At 37.3% G+C, this 14,914-nt stretch overlaps 1 protein-coding gene across 2 annotated transcripts; it reads left to right on the forward strand.

Annotated features, from left to right (window-relative positions):
• The first annotated feature begins 10,554 nt into the window (after nt 1-10,554).
• On the forward strand, nt 10,555-14,330 carry LOC146553577 (aquaporin-4-like). Of its 2 annotated transcripts, none has more exons than XM_085254612.1 (5): nt 10,555-10,649; nt 11,246-11,663; nt 11,797-11,961; nt 12,564-12,644; nt 13,212-14,330. In XM_085254612.1, exons 1-5 carry the CDS (start codon nt 10,558-10,560, stop codon nt 13,434-13,436), a joined length of 981 nt encoding a protein of 326 aa, XP_085110738.1. In that variant the 5' UTR covers nt 10,555-10,557; the 3' UTR covers nt 13,437-14,330. The 2 variants fall into 2 exon arrangements, with proteins under 2 accessions (XP_085110738.1, XP_085110739.1); XM_085254613.1 differs by having other exon boundaries at nt 10,574-10,802.
• Nucleotides 14,331-14,914: the final 584 nt, after the last annotated feature.

The raw sequence follows: 14,914 nt of genomic DNA on the forward strand, positions 1-14,914 counted from the left end.
ATAAAGAAGTTGTCAGTGGAGGTCTTGGGAGATTTCTCTCACTCATTCTAACTCTAAAAAATGTGGAGAATCAGTGTTGTGTTATTGAAGGAAGATTTTACTACTGGGACATCCAGATTTTTATGAGCATATTAGTAAAATAGTTAAATCTGTCCACTGGCAGCTCTGACAGCAGATTGTAAACTCAAGCTGAACCCAATGGACCGACACCTTGTGGAAGAGTAAGCTTATAATCAAAAATTCAGTTTGAATGCTTACCTCGTAAATATTTTCTTTTCCCTCTAATGCTGATGCTTGCAGACATCCTATTTCCTTCGATTTGGGAGTTGATGCTGATGGTTTGCAGCATCTGCAGTAGGCTCTTGTGGGTTTCAACCTGACAGCTTGCCTCAATGAAGGCTTGGTAATGAGAAAGACCGTGTTCATTCTGTCTACACGTGTCAGAATGACATATATACGAGTGTTTTTGGAGCTTGTGTGCACTGTGGTTTTCTTCTAACATTGCTTGACAAGTATAGCGACTGAAAAAAAGAGGAAAAATATTCAAACATTTATCTGAACCATCTACTTGTCCAGGATTGAAGATGTGTGAAGATGGTGTAGGCTTTTTGGAGTAATTTTATCCAGACATGACAACAGTGTGGTGCAAATCTCAGCCCCCCTCTGGGTGATGTTTTCAGTGCTGGCTGAACAAAATTGATTAGACTTTGTACTGTAATGTTAGAGTAGCTATGATAGTGTTGTAGTAGCTTTATAATCATACAAATGAAAAGCCCAAAAAAGGGTTAAAATCAGGTTTTGCAAATGTAAAATTGTCAATCATTTTTGCCCAAATGGAGGCCGTGCAACAAGCTACAAACTCAATATGGACTTACACCAACCAGTAAGATGATAGAGAGAGCTTCTCAGCATTACTGATGTAGAGCCATCGGCATCCATGTGCCAGGATTCTGTCCATTTATTCCCCTCTTAGCCCTGTTTTGATCTTCACCATTCTTAAGGAGACATTTAACTGCTAAATTTCATGTTCAACAGCTACTCCCAAATTTTCCTTTTTCTAGCAGCTGGAAATGGGGCTGATAAGAGCAGTGGGCCTGAACCAGAACACAAACTTGCAGACTGTAATAACCAAAGTTTAAAGATAAGGAAACTTTAACAGGACTGAGGCGAACTGAGGAAATTGGGATTTTCTTTTATTTCTTTAAGACCTTTTTACGATGCACATCATCCTTTCTTATTAGAAAAATAATAAGGGTGGCTGTATCTAGACATGTACTGGTACCATGCCATACATCATCAGCTTTGCATTTTGCATCAATTTAGGAAACAAGATTATTCACTGCTTCAACTTTTTCTTTCTGAAAAAAAAGACAGAACAATTATACTATAATCTATGTTATGAAGCTCATCTCCAGGTTGTGAATTAAATGTATATATGTGTATGTGTGTATGTGTGTGTGTATACAGTAGGCAGTAACCAGTTGTGAGATATTCATTTCTGCAGTGTTACAAGAGCCTGAATCATCTTTCCTTGACACTGTGGAAAATCTAAAAGGCCTGAAAGCCACTCTCTCATTATTTACTTATACTTCCACAACACAGAAGAATTTGTTCCCCTCTAATGATCTTGTCATTTGCTGCAATGAAAAACACAAGAATGCAGGCAAAATCACTTAACAAAACACACAGTTGTTGCTGTGAAGGCAAGATATTTATGATCTTTGGCGAGTGGGTGGTAGGTCCCAAACTGATCTTGACAGTACATAACATGCTTAGTGAGGCTGGATTTTCTCAGTCTCTCAGTTTGCAAATGAAGTGGAAAGACAACATGATATACTCAGAACTGACAGAGTTATAAAACCTAAAGCATTTGTGTCACTACCTTTTGTAAAATATGCAAAATGGGAGTGAAACTAAGTGTCAAACTACATGTGTTAGACAGACTGTTCAGTTGTTTTCCAGCTTCTGCTGATAATCATGTTTGTATACAGTTTTTCTGTAGCTCCAATGACAGTATTAACGGTGGAAAATTCTGGTCAAGTCACTGAATGTCTTTGAAGTCAATAGAACTGAACGAGACAGATAGTGGAAAAAAGAGGGGTAAAGGGAAAAAGGGGTCTTAAAATTAAATCCTGGGCAGGTGACAGTGACTTATGCTGAAGGTGATGCAATTTTCCTGTAAAAGCTTCTTGTGACATGTATTACCCTACCCTAGAAAAATACCACAAGTGATGATGGTCAGATGGTTCCCTTCAATTAAGAAGGTTTGGATTCTAAATTTACATTTGAGCTACATTCATCTTTTTTTGTTTTGTTTTGTTTTTCAAAATCACAGAGCATTTACTGCAGTGTATATAACGGTAAACACAGGACAACTAGTCATCTGTTCTCTATGTAATGTAGCTGTCAGCTTTGTTGACTGTTATCTGGCTATGTGTAAATGAGATGAGTGGCCTATGGCTGTTGTGTTCCATAAACTTTGTAGTGCTCATCTAGCAGTATCCAGTTTGCGAAACTTGTATAATTGATTTTTATGTGTCCTTCCTAGAATATGGATTCATTTATAATGAAGATTTCCTTTTTTCAAAGGGTAGAAAAGTGTGTAGAAACAAACATCAGTAATGACAGGATGAGTCTGAACCACCATCTACCACTAGAGGGAGCTGAAGTGCACTGTGTTGAAGTTGAGGAAACCAAAGATCTAGATTCACTCAACCACAGTAGTTTTGGCTGTAACTATGCATTGGCAGGTGAGATAAGGGAATAGGTGGTTTCATCTTCCTGGTTAGGTAAAAAAAACAAAAAAAAACATTATTTTTGTCTTTCAGTTAAAAAATTTAATAAATAAAATAAAAATGAAATATTGTTTTTAGCTCCATATTTCTGCCCCAGCAGTGAGGCTTTTTGCTTAAGTTAGCCCAAGTAGAAAATCTGAGTATGCTCTCTGCATGATTGAATAGGAGTAATGAAGCTGACATGGAATGTGCTCCCTCCCCAGAGCAGAAGACAGAGGGATCCTTTCAAGTTGTTTTTGTCTAACAGCGCTATAATCTCAAGGTCTTTTGGGTCCCTCTGTGAAACAGACAGGGAGAAACAGAACAGATGATAAAGAAAGAGAAGAATCTGTTCTCTCTCTCTCTGTGTCCATCTGTGTGTGTGTGTGTGTGTGTGTGTGTGTGTGTGTGTGTGTGTGTGTGTGTGTGTGTGTGTGTGTGTGTGTGTGTGTGGTCAGCTGACTCATGTTAAGCTGCTAGCCACTTATACTGTGCAGGCATTTCTGTGTTGTGCTGATTCACCTCACTGGTTTGCCATTTTCTATAAAATAACAGCAGAAACTGGATATCCAGTTCTCTGGTCTGTGAGTCTAGGATACAATTTCAGGGGAAATAAGAAAAGATACAGCGCACTGACTTGGATAGAAAAAGGTTTAAATTGCAGAGAAACCATTTATGCTGCATGCATGCATGTACTAGCTGCATCATTCACTTGCATGAATCCATTTTGTTGCACATTTTTCTCTGCATTTCAAAGTTCAAACAAGCTTTTGAAGCACAGTCATGATTGGAGCACACAGAAAGAAGGTTAGGTAACAGAAACTAGCCTTTCATTGTGTTAAACTGAGAAAGTTACAAAATCTAAAAGGGCATGAGGCCAGGAAGCAAGAACACGCACCACTGTGACTAGACTGTGACTAGATATACACAGAAGACTAATTAGGGCAGTCTAGAGACGCCAAGGAAACTAGACACACCTGAACTAGACGAGACCTGGGGATTTAAAATTAAAAGCAAGGTACTAGGAATACCAAACACCTGATACAAACAGAATATACAGAATTACAAATGAATTAAAAATCCCCAGAATACCAACGAACAACAGGAATTAACTAGAAATGATAGTTAACCTAAAATAAAAGGGGCAGAGACAAGAAAACATAAACATAAAACCATAAGTAACAAATGGTAACAGCAGTAAAGCAAACCCAGATTTTAAGTAAATAACTCGAAACCACAAAACACAAGAACCATAACCGAAGAGCGAGTGCTTAATAATGAATTCAAAATCCAAAAGCAGAGCACTGGGAGTCCAAAGTCCAGGACCATTACAAGCATTCGTTTTCTTCATTTACTTCCATAAGAATAAACCCTTTCACAAGTTTTGAAAAGAGGCCTCACATTTGGTTCCCAGGCAAGCCTATAGATTATATAACAGTGTTGGGATTCTCTTCACTGTGGCATGTAGAGAACTTGGCGTGGTGCAGTGATAACAAAGACAGTAGCTTCTGCCTAACAATGCATGGCAACATTACCGAGCAAGTTGTTCACTACTAGAGACAGTTTGCCAGCGTTGCTCTCCATAAATTCCCAAGGTTACAGCTGAAATAAATATGTATTAAGTATTAATTAGCACTGCCCATGTGTAAATGGTAAATAATACCCAAAGTGATAATGAAATCCACTTAGTTGTTGTATTTGTTTGATGGCTCGTATGCACATGTTTAAAAGTTAGAAGCTTCTATGACAAACATGAAGAGTAAAAGTGAATACACAAAGTATTAAAAGCTCAAATATTTTAATACAGTGTCATCTTATGGAATATACACAATCCACATTTCACTTTCACAAGTGCGATAAGAACTCCTTTCTTTAAAGATTACTTAATTTGAAACTGAACAGCATAATCTAGGGGACAGCTCCCTAATCAAACACAACTCATACTATATCAACAAACATTAAGCGACTCAACTGCAATTTAAAGACATGCAAATCTGAAGAATTAAAGCAAGCTTTTAATTAGTAAAGAAGGGACTCCTCTGATGTGTGTGACGCCTGGAGGAACTATTGAAACAGGATCCAGGAAAAGAACCCCACATGATACTAAGTAACTGTTTTAAACGATTTATGTAGCTCATCAATATTCAAGTGTGTATACTGCGCAGATATAAATTTCAGTGTAAAATGAGAAAGCCTGGTGGCCATATTTAGCATTGTAAATAATACTGTATGCATGCATAATTATCAGATTATGCATAAGGTGACTTTTTTGTTTGTTTTTCTTAATTGAGAGTAATCAAAAGAAGAGAAATCCTTCTTCTATGAAACTACTCATTCTGTGTTGTTTTTTGGCTGGACTTGCACGAAGGTAATTACTGGCATTACTCAAGCGTGATGATTGACAATAACAATATATGTCTATATGGCTTTATGTCATGAATGAGATTTTAAATTCAGAGACAAAAATTTAACTTCTGAAATTTATAGTGAATAGTGGATCAATCATGTTATGTGTACACTGATTAGCAGTAATTCAAAATACCCCCAACTGCACCTTGACATGATAAAGTTCTACAAGTTGTAACCTTCATGCCCAAACAGCTAAAGGTTGTCCTGCAAAGGTTGTGTTTGCAGAACAACTAATAAGTCATCTATAAATGAGATTTTGCATGTTATTGCGCGCGTGTGTGTGTGTGTGTGTGTGTGTGTGTGTGTGTGTGTGTGTGTGTGTGTGTGTGTAGGACACACAAAGGTCAAAAGATTTTATCTGAATTATTTATATTGCAACTTAGTGACACATTAACACAGATAACACCAGAGAGACAGACATGGGAAGAGAGATGAAGAGGAGAGGTTGTCAGTTGTTACTTTTAACTGAATTTTATCTTAAACTCTTACTATGTTAACAAAATCCTGTAATATATTTTGATAAAGTGTGTATGTTTTTCTTTCTTTTCCTTTGTTAAAGAAGCATTGTGTTTTCTCGTTGCATTCTCACAAGTTACTGTATGTCAAAGTCACCTCTACTTTGTTGTTGGCCTTTTTGTTCGTTGATAGGGAGCAGAATTGGTGTGTTGGCCTGTGAAGGATCTTTAAGACAAATACTAACACATGAACTATATTAACACTTGAAAATTTTTGGGGAAAGTCCTTCTAGAACAAGGTCACTTACATGGTCACTGAATGCATCATTAGGTTTGGTCTGACAAAATTGTATTGTTACATGTGCAGTACAAGTAAATCATTGTAGATGTGCACTCAGGGCTCACACACTACTCCATCTCAATGCCACCAGCATCTAGCTGGGGGTCATAGTTGGAGGGTAAAGTGGGACAGACTAGCTAAGAACCTAATGCTAGGAGGGGTTATAACAACTGTGGATTCATATATTTGTTTTAGTTTATGATTTTTTTTTTAATTTCTAAGTAATAATCAAAGTAAACAATTAAATTGTCTCTCACCAACAAAGCAAATTCAGATATTTAAAAAAAAAAAAAAAAAAAAAAAAAAAAAACACCAAAAGAAGAGAAAGAGAACGTAAACTGGGGGATGTCAGTTGTTAACAACCTTCATAGATAACGTGTTAAGAATGGATTAGCTATGGATTAAGTATGAGCAGTTGTTAAAGACAGCAATCCAATCTTAGATGTGACACCGTATTCATCATAATGAGCTATGACACAGCTTAACACCGTGAAACCCTTAATTTCAGAAACAGCCAGGGAGAGTGAGGCAGCAGCAGGTCACTCTCCAAATGATGTGACAGAAGATGAGCTCATATCACAGCAGCTAAAAGATATTCCAAGCAATTATTTGTATCAATAGCAGTTTCAGCTTAAACTTTTACATCGCTGACATCAAGTAGCATTCAGCTTTATTGTAATCTGGACCAGTGGTTCTCAGCCCGTGTGCTGTGACTCTTAAACTGCTGCATAACTCTCATGTTCGACAACATGAACACTAACACGAACAAAAAATGGATACGATATGTCATGTAACTGCAGATAACGTAAATCTAATGTAACCTAATGCATTTTAACATGCAAGTACTGTAGTTCAGCATTACAGTTTTAAAAACATAGTACGGTTTGAACACATATTTAAGCTTTTGCATATTAACATTATTGGGTAGTACTTTATAATAATGTCACACTATTAATTGATAAGGTATTAAAAAGTGCTTAATTTACCATTCATATATAATTCGACAACCTTAATATGCCATTTATAAATACAGATATATTATTATGCCTATGATTATGACTATGATTAGGATTATTACTAGCAGTGATATAGTAGCACTGATAGCTGTACATAGTCACACCATGTACTGCAGTGATAGCTGTAATGGCATAACAGTAACAGTTGGATAAACATATCTGTATTTGTAAATGTCATATTAAGGAGCAGTAGTGATATAAAAATGATGACTTAAGCACTTGCCTTATACAGCCTTACTAATGCTTAATAGTGTTATGTTATAACAAAGTGCTAAAGTGCTTTGAAGCTGGATTGAGGATATAAGTACATAAAATTAAAGTTCTGAAACGTTTATTTCCATCTTGTTAAAGTACAGAACATCACATCATGGGGTTGGTTGGGTGGTTGCAGTTAACTGACTTACATTAGTTTATGTTAACTAACTAGTGACAGAACTGATAAGTCAGTGCAAAACAAGGGGACCAAAACTAGCAATCAGTCTAAGGGGATCACTTTTTCACTTCAAGTAAACATACAATTTATGGTTTTAATGGTCGTTGCACATCTTCTTAAGCTGATAACTTGGATGTGTGTATACCAACAGACTGTCGAACTAGGCCAGTGTTAATGGGGTTAATCCCCAAAACCTTTTGCACAGTGGTCTTGTCAAAGGTCTTGCCTTGTTTAAACAATGAGGTGATGTTCAAAAGGACAAAACAAAGCACTCTTTATTCCTGTTTTGTTAATTTGCTCTTGTCACCCCAACTAACTGAATGAGTTCACATGAAAAAATATTGCGTGTGAGATCTGTACACATGTTTTTTTTATGGTGGAAGTAGATACAGTAGCAAATCTGCAATCTAAAAACTAAATTCCAAAAATCAAACTAACAAATTCTAAGACTTATGAAGCATAATGAACCAAAAGTAAAACTGTAAATTATGTATATGATCCTTTTCACAGCTTCATGTTATGTTATGATCATAACATTTTTAACTGTTGATAGAATCAGGGTAATTTTGTCTTATTTTAATGTAGATATTTAAGCAGTATTTATGGTATGGTATTTATTTAGGTATGGTATGTGTTTATATTTAGTATGATGTATTTTTGTATAAAATCACTTTAGCCAAAACATTTTGCTTGAATAGTTTTTTAACCTGATATACCTTGTTTTCATTCAAGGTATTACAATAATTTCAGTGTAATATTTAGATATTACACTGAAATTATTGTAATACCTTGAATGATCTAAATATGGCAATCTTTTCATAACAAGCTATTTTGGGATTACCATACCTTATTATTGTTGAGGGGTTTTATTGTTTACAACTTTTTAAATGGGCTGTGATAAACGGGTGGACATCTAAAGTGACTATAAATGGGCAGTTGCACAGCAAGAATGATTACAGCTTAATATTTGACCTCTATCACATGTTCTGCCTACTATATAAACGTGTCATTTGAATGCCAACCTAACGTCCTGTAAGAATGTCTGTTACAGAAACTAAATCAACATGTTTGATGGAAGCGTGTCAATAAACTACAGGAGGAAAGTGCTGCTTTTATGTTCAACGAATACAGTTTAATAGTTTCCCCTGTTTTGTATGCTCTCTGCTTGATAAGCCTGTCATTTGAATGACATCCAGAACTACTGTAAGAATGTCTGTCAGAGAAAGTTAATCAACATGTTTGATTTAGTTGTGTCAATACACTGCATCAGTAAAGTACTGCTTTTATGTTTAGTGATTACAGCTTCATATTTAACCACTGTTAGGTATGCTGTCTGATATGAAGGCTAACATTTGAATGACATACAGTCAGACATACAGTCAGAATTTCTGCTACAGTGACCTACTCAGCATGTCTGTGTTTAACGCTCCCCTGCAATAGTTCAGCTCAGGCAGCTTGAAGATTTTCAAGCTGTTTGTCCTTTTTTTCCTTAAATCATTACAACCAACCAAAGCACCAATGGCTCAACTGCCTTTTCTCACGCATGGTCATAAAGTGTAAGAAGAAGGTAAGATTATTTACTTTGGAACGTTTCTTTAAAGTGCCATACCAGAAATAAAAATAAATTAATAATATAAAACAACAAATTAATTAAAAGCTGGTCTGTATAGAGACGTCTTCAGCTGCTTTTTGAAAGAGTCAGTGGAGTCTGCACAGCGTAAAGACAGTGGAAGAGAATTCCACAACCTTGGTGCCACTGCCTGAAAAGCCGGATCCCCACGTGTTTGGAACAGAGTACATGGGGCCAAGAGCAACCTCTGACCTGAAGACCTAAGTGCTGGGGAAGAAGCATGAGGTTTCAACAGGTCAGAGATACATTGGGGAGCTTTACCATGTAGAGCCCTAAAAGTTCAAACTGAAATTTTAAATTGAAACCTAAAATTTATTGACAACCAGTGAAGAGAAGCCAAAAGAAGAGTAATAATAATAATAGTAATAACAAAGTAATAGGAGTAGTAAAGGAGCAGAGAAGCCTCCTGTCAGGATTTTTCAGTTTTACTTAATTTAGCATATTTAGAAATTCACTTTTCTCCGATTCAGACCAACACTCTGCAGTAATGGATGTTTTTCTAACACTTGTTTGAGGTTGGTTTGAATGTTATGACATATTATCAAATGCATGTTAGGGAAATCATTTCTGACAGTGAGGACAGTGAGATAGATAACAGTGAGGAGGAGTGAAGAAGAGATGTAGAAGGCAGAAAAACAGTAAAAAGGGTTTAAAATATTGCTTGTCTGGTTGTTACTGAACACATTTAACCCTCCTGTTGTGTTCGCCTCTCAGTAACAGTAGTGATGTTCCTGGGTAAATTTGACCCGGGGCATATTTAAACCGAATAGTTAAATAGTTTTAATAGTGTAAAACTTCTTTGCTTGGATTAATAAGTGTAATCACCGTAAAAGATGAAAACCTGCAAACCCTCCTGCATGTTTATATGGCATAGATACTGTTTGGGTCAGTTTGACCCAGCTGTCAAATGAACGTTAAAGACCTCAGAAGTGTCAAATAATATTTGTTTCTTTGCATTTGTGACAAATATGTCACTCCAATTACACACACACATAAACACACACGTGCACAGACTCCCTATCCTATTGACTTCATCTGTAAAGTGCAAGAATGTAGATGTTGTTGTGACTTTTGACGGGAACCTTTTCTGTTCCCATGAGCAAACTCCGCCTAGTGTGTGTGCACATAAGTGGAGATTCAGCAGAGAAGGAGTAAAAACTTAAAGATATAAAGGATTTTTTTTGTTTCTAACACTTTTGGGTCATTAACAGATGAAGTTGAGTGAGTGATTTATTTTATTATTTTTTATTTGACAACTTTTCTGAACTGGTGACTTTGCACCTTAAAAAATAATCATTTGTAAATATTCTTCTTACTCCTGCAAGTTTTCAAAGCTCCAATATGAATGCGATTTGACACTGAATGAGTAAATGTGCAGTTGCACTGTGTGCATCAAAGATATTGTTTGCTCAGCAGGCAAATCTCTTGACTCCTCCTCCTGAGCAGGATGTTTAATTCCTGTGAGGGGATGCTCGGGTAGTAACCTAATAAAGCTGCTGGATGCAATCCCAGGGCACAATGAGTGGATCATGCTCATCTGACAGACCTGCTTTCTCCAACAACCCTGCGCACGCACGACCTGCTGCTCCTCTGTAAGTACTGCAGGTCACAGCAATTACAACTTGTACAGTAGATAAAATGAAGAGTCAAGTGTCTCTGCTGGTTGAAAAGATCATCAGGACGCATGAATGAAATATATTTCACGTTATGGGGACAAGGAGAGAGAGAATACATTATTGCTTTCGGTAAGTTTTAGATTTTTGTTTGTATTTTTTTTTTCAAAGTTATTGTTTGTTGTCCTGCAGGTTTGCAGGTCTTATATTGTTTTTTGAACGTACATTTTTGTTTTGCAGATATTTGAATTCGTACAAAACAGATTCCTTTTAGCATTAATACTCAAACAATGTACAGTCTTTCCTCATCCTGGTTAAAGTCCCCTGAGTAGCAGCAATTAAAAGTTGTATGCTTTGACTCTAAGAATGATAATTTGCCCTTATGTACAATGTTTAAAGAATGCTCTCAATTGCATTTTGTCATGGAAAAGTCACTTGCTTAAATCCCTAGTGGAGTTATAAATGTTTTGCCCAAAGGCAGCTGCTCTGATAGGGTTCAGTACAATTCCAGCCACATGCACACACTAGGAATCCACAAGTAGGCTAATCATTTTTCTCATTATTCTTTTTGCCAGGAGGTTGCTGTCCTGGTGTAACTGTCAGAACATAATGGTGGCATTTAAAGGGATCTGGACCAAGGACTTCTGGAGGGCTGTGTCTGGAGAATACCTAGCCACACTCATCTTTGTCCTTCTTGGCCTGGGCTCCACCATCAACTGGGCTGCAGGGGAGGAGAAGCCTCCGCCAGCTGACCTAGTCCTTATCTCCCTGTGCTTTGGCCTTACTATTGCCACTATGGTGCAATGCTTTGGCCACATCAGTGGTGGACACATTAACCCTGCAGTCACTGCAGCTATGGTTGTAACTAGAAAACTGAGCCTGGCAAAGGCTGTGTTCTATGTGGCAGCTCAGTGCCTGGGAGCTATTACAGGAGCTGGGATTCTCTACTTAGTCACACCTACTGCTGCCAGAGGGTCCTTTGGTGTGACCACAGTAAGAACTTGGTTGTTATTATGGTTATGATAAATGTAAAATAGGTTTTTACTATTGTTCCTATTGTTTCTTTTCATCATTTGTTTCCCAACCGCATTGTTTCCTAATAAGGTATTCTGATTCTGAATCCTAGGTGAATCCCACCATATCCGTGGGACACGGCTTTCTTGTGGAGCTCCTGATCACATTTGAACTGGTTTTTACCGTCTTCGCCACCTGTGATCCCAAACGCACAGACTTAGGTGGTTCTGCAAGCCTGGCTATTGGTATTGCTGTAGTGATAGGGCACTTATTTGCAGTAAGTAGCTTTCAGCAAGTTAAATAAATACATATAGATAGAAACAATGTCACATTCACAGGAATGGTATATTCAGATCACTTATATAAAAAAATTTAACTACATCAGAGCCTTAGAAATTTTCTGCAACCACATCTACATATCAGCTGACTCATCTAGTACTCCTACAACTAGCAGTGAAACAGATTTAAAGATTAACCTGAAGCTCACATTACATTCCCAAATTAAAGAATTTCAGTGCAAGTTCTTTTCCAAGTGCAAGCTTTTTCAGTGGAAAAAGAGCAGGTGGATCAAGCATCTATTCGTGAATGTGTGATACTCACACTTGTCAGTGTTCACACCCACACGCCATCGCATGGCAACCAATCTCTGGGGGCTTCCTGAAACCTGCAGAGAAAATGAATGCACAGGGAAACAGATATCATCTCTCACAACGCACAACTGATTTCTCATTTGGGCTGTTTACATACATACACACACACACACACACACACACATACACACACACACACACACACACACACACACACATATTGATAATATGCAAATTTATGATGTACAGTCCTTTTAGACTAAAATCAGTATTATTATCCATATTGCAGATCCCATACACAGGAGCCAGCATGAACCCTGCCCGTTCTTTTGGTCCTGCAATGGTCACACTTAACTTCGAGAACCATTGGGTGAGAGATCCTTCTGTATGATGTTATTCTTACTTTAAGGAGTCTGTGCAGGCGAAATTTAATTCAGCATTTCTTCCCTGTTATAGCAGAGAAAAGTCAGTCTTTCTGTGTGGAATGTTATAAATGTTAAATATACAGTATAAACATCCTTTTTAGGTGCGAAGTGTCTCTTTAAGTTGGTTCAATGAAAAAAAAATGCTTCAACTGAGGGTGACTAGTTAGTTGTGAGTTTTAGAAATGCTGAACTGAGATCAATGAAGTGCTAATCCTAATTGAATGAGTTGAGTGAACCCTTGCCAGACCATTTATTTAACTCATCATAGCCTTCAAGGCGTCAAGTCACAGTTTATTAATGTGTAATTATTTGCTAATTAAAATAATTTGCCTAGCGACATAAAAATTGGGTGTTCCATGATGTGAATGACACCAAGTGTAACTCGTTCTCACTGTGTCTGCCGTCATATTCAGAAGTCACTTCAGCCTGCAGACACAAAACGTACCTACCTCTAACAAGGCACCGATTAACCAATTGACTAATTAAGGTGTATGTCTTGCTGCTTGTGTTAGGTCTACTGGGTGGGACCTATTATCGGAGGTATCTTGGCTGCTGGTTTGTATGAGTACCTGTACTGCCCCGACCCTGAGATAAAGAAGAGGATGAAACAAGTCTTCAAGAAGGACCCAACGGGGAAATACAGGGAAGTGGAGGCAGGGGACATTGCCGTCAAGCCCAGCTCCATCCATAACATCAACGTGGAGAAAGCTGATGTTATGTTAACAGGAGAAGTATGACTATCACGTGCACTGGAAATGGAGACTAATTTGTAGAGCACAATCACAATCAAACTTTGGGGTTATCCAACTTAAGACTGCCCCCCCCACCACCACCACCACCACCACCACCACCACCAAACACCACACACACACACACACACACACACAACCCCCTCCCCATCTAAAGACTGTGTCTTTAAAACAGAAAAAAAAATTCTGTCTGTGACACACCCGAACTGCACTGCTTTTATTGTCATAAAGCTTGCGTGATGCTATGGCTCAACATCTGCACCCTGTATAAATGATTTAGGAACAGTGTTGGCATGTGGCATACATTGTACAGCCCACAGTACATGAAGTTAAGGAAATGTTGGTAGGGTCAACCAATTATGTGAGGTCATCGCAGTGAATTGGAGGCGAGAAGAAGAAAATGCAGCCTTGTTATTTTTGGATTAGTGTCACATTTGGTCCTCTTGCTTTATATGTAATTAAAAGTAGAGGCTTTCCTTGTAATCATTAATCACATTACAGATCCCAAGCAAAGTAAGACAGCTCTGACAAGCATTATTATCAGAGTCAGAGCATTAAGTTGGAGAAAAATAAATACAGCTCATTTTGTTTGAAACACAATGTCTTTTGTTTGTTTTTTGTTAAATAAAAATCAAACTCCACTTTTTGCTGTTTATTTTTATCATTTTCCATTTCGTAAAAATGTCATATTTATAAAATATTTTTCTTGTTTTTTTGTTTTATAGATCTATATTCTTGTAAGTGTTTGCTTGGCTGTATATCATATCTTCTCTTTTTTATAGGATAATTGGCTAATCTATGTTTATGTTCAAGTATTATTCAGTTATTGTGCTCGCAATCTGGAACATGTAAAACTGTGAAGTTGCAATAATAAACCTTCTACTACTCAGTTATCATTAATAATTCACCTTTTTTAATATTTCAGCCTCCATAAGAAAACTAGTAATGATACCTATATGTTGTTGTTTTTTTGTTATCCATTCCTCTTGGCTCATTGCTTTCTTATGGTAGGTGGTAGACTCCGGGGAAAAGATAAGTCCAGATCACTGATGTATTGGCTCATCTACACATGGATAATGTCTCCCTGTGGCCCAATAACTGTCTAGGATGTGTGTTCCTTGTGAGTTAAGTCGCTGAGAATATCTCCAAGTAATCTCATTTCATCAACAAAGCACAGGAAATGATAACGCTTCTGATAGGAAATAGAGGTGATCTATTATAGGATTTTTTTTCTTAACTGAAAAAAAAAAACACACACACACACACAAAAAAAATAGGTGCTATCTCATCTTTTTCTACAACATGGAGGAAATGATCAGCCCCACTGATTCTGTTGCATCCACTGAATTTGTCTACATGGTGCAACTAGATTGCATTTGCAAAGTGAAAATACAAGTATGAGTCAGATACTGACTCAAAAGTGTTATTACTCCCATATTGATAGGATCATACCAAAGTCACTGGTT

Source organism: Mchenga conophoros, linkage group LG18 (genome assembly GCF_057382185.1).
Source record: "Mchenga conophoros isolate Kocher_MC1m ecotype Shallow Benthic linkage group LG18, M_conophoros_male_GT1.1, whole genome shotgun sequence".
Classification (NCBI taxonomy): domain Eukaryota; kingdom Metazoa; phylum Chordata; class Actinopteri; order Cichliformes; family Cichlidae; genus Mchenga; species Mchenga conophoros.

Excerpts from the sequence above, each read along its gene's own strand:
- LOC146553577 (XM_085254612.1), top strand. The coding sequence starts at position 10,558 with ATGCAATCCCAGGGCACAATGAGTGGATCATGCTCATCTGACAGACCT. Across the intron at positions 11,962-12,563 it reads TGATAGGGCACTTATTTGCA|ATCCCATACACAGGAGCCAG; the intron begins GTAAGTAGCTTT and ends TCCATATTGCAG. Across the intron at positions 12,645-13,211 it reads TTAACTTCGAGAACCATTGG|GTCTACTGGGTGGGACCTAT; the intron begins GTGAGAGATCCT and ends TGCTTGTGTTAG.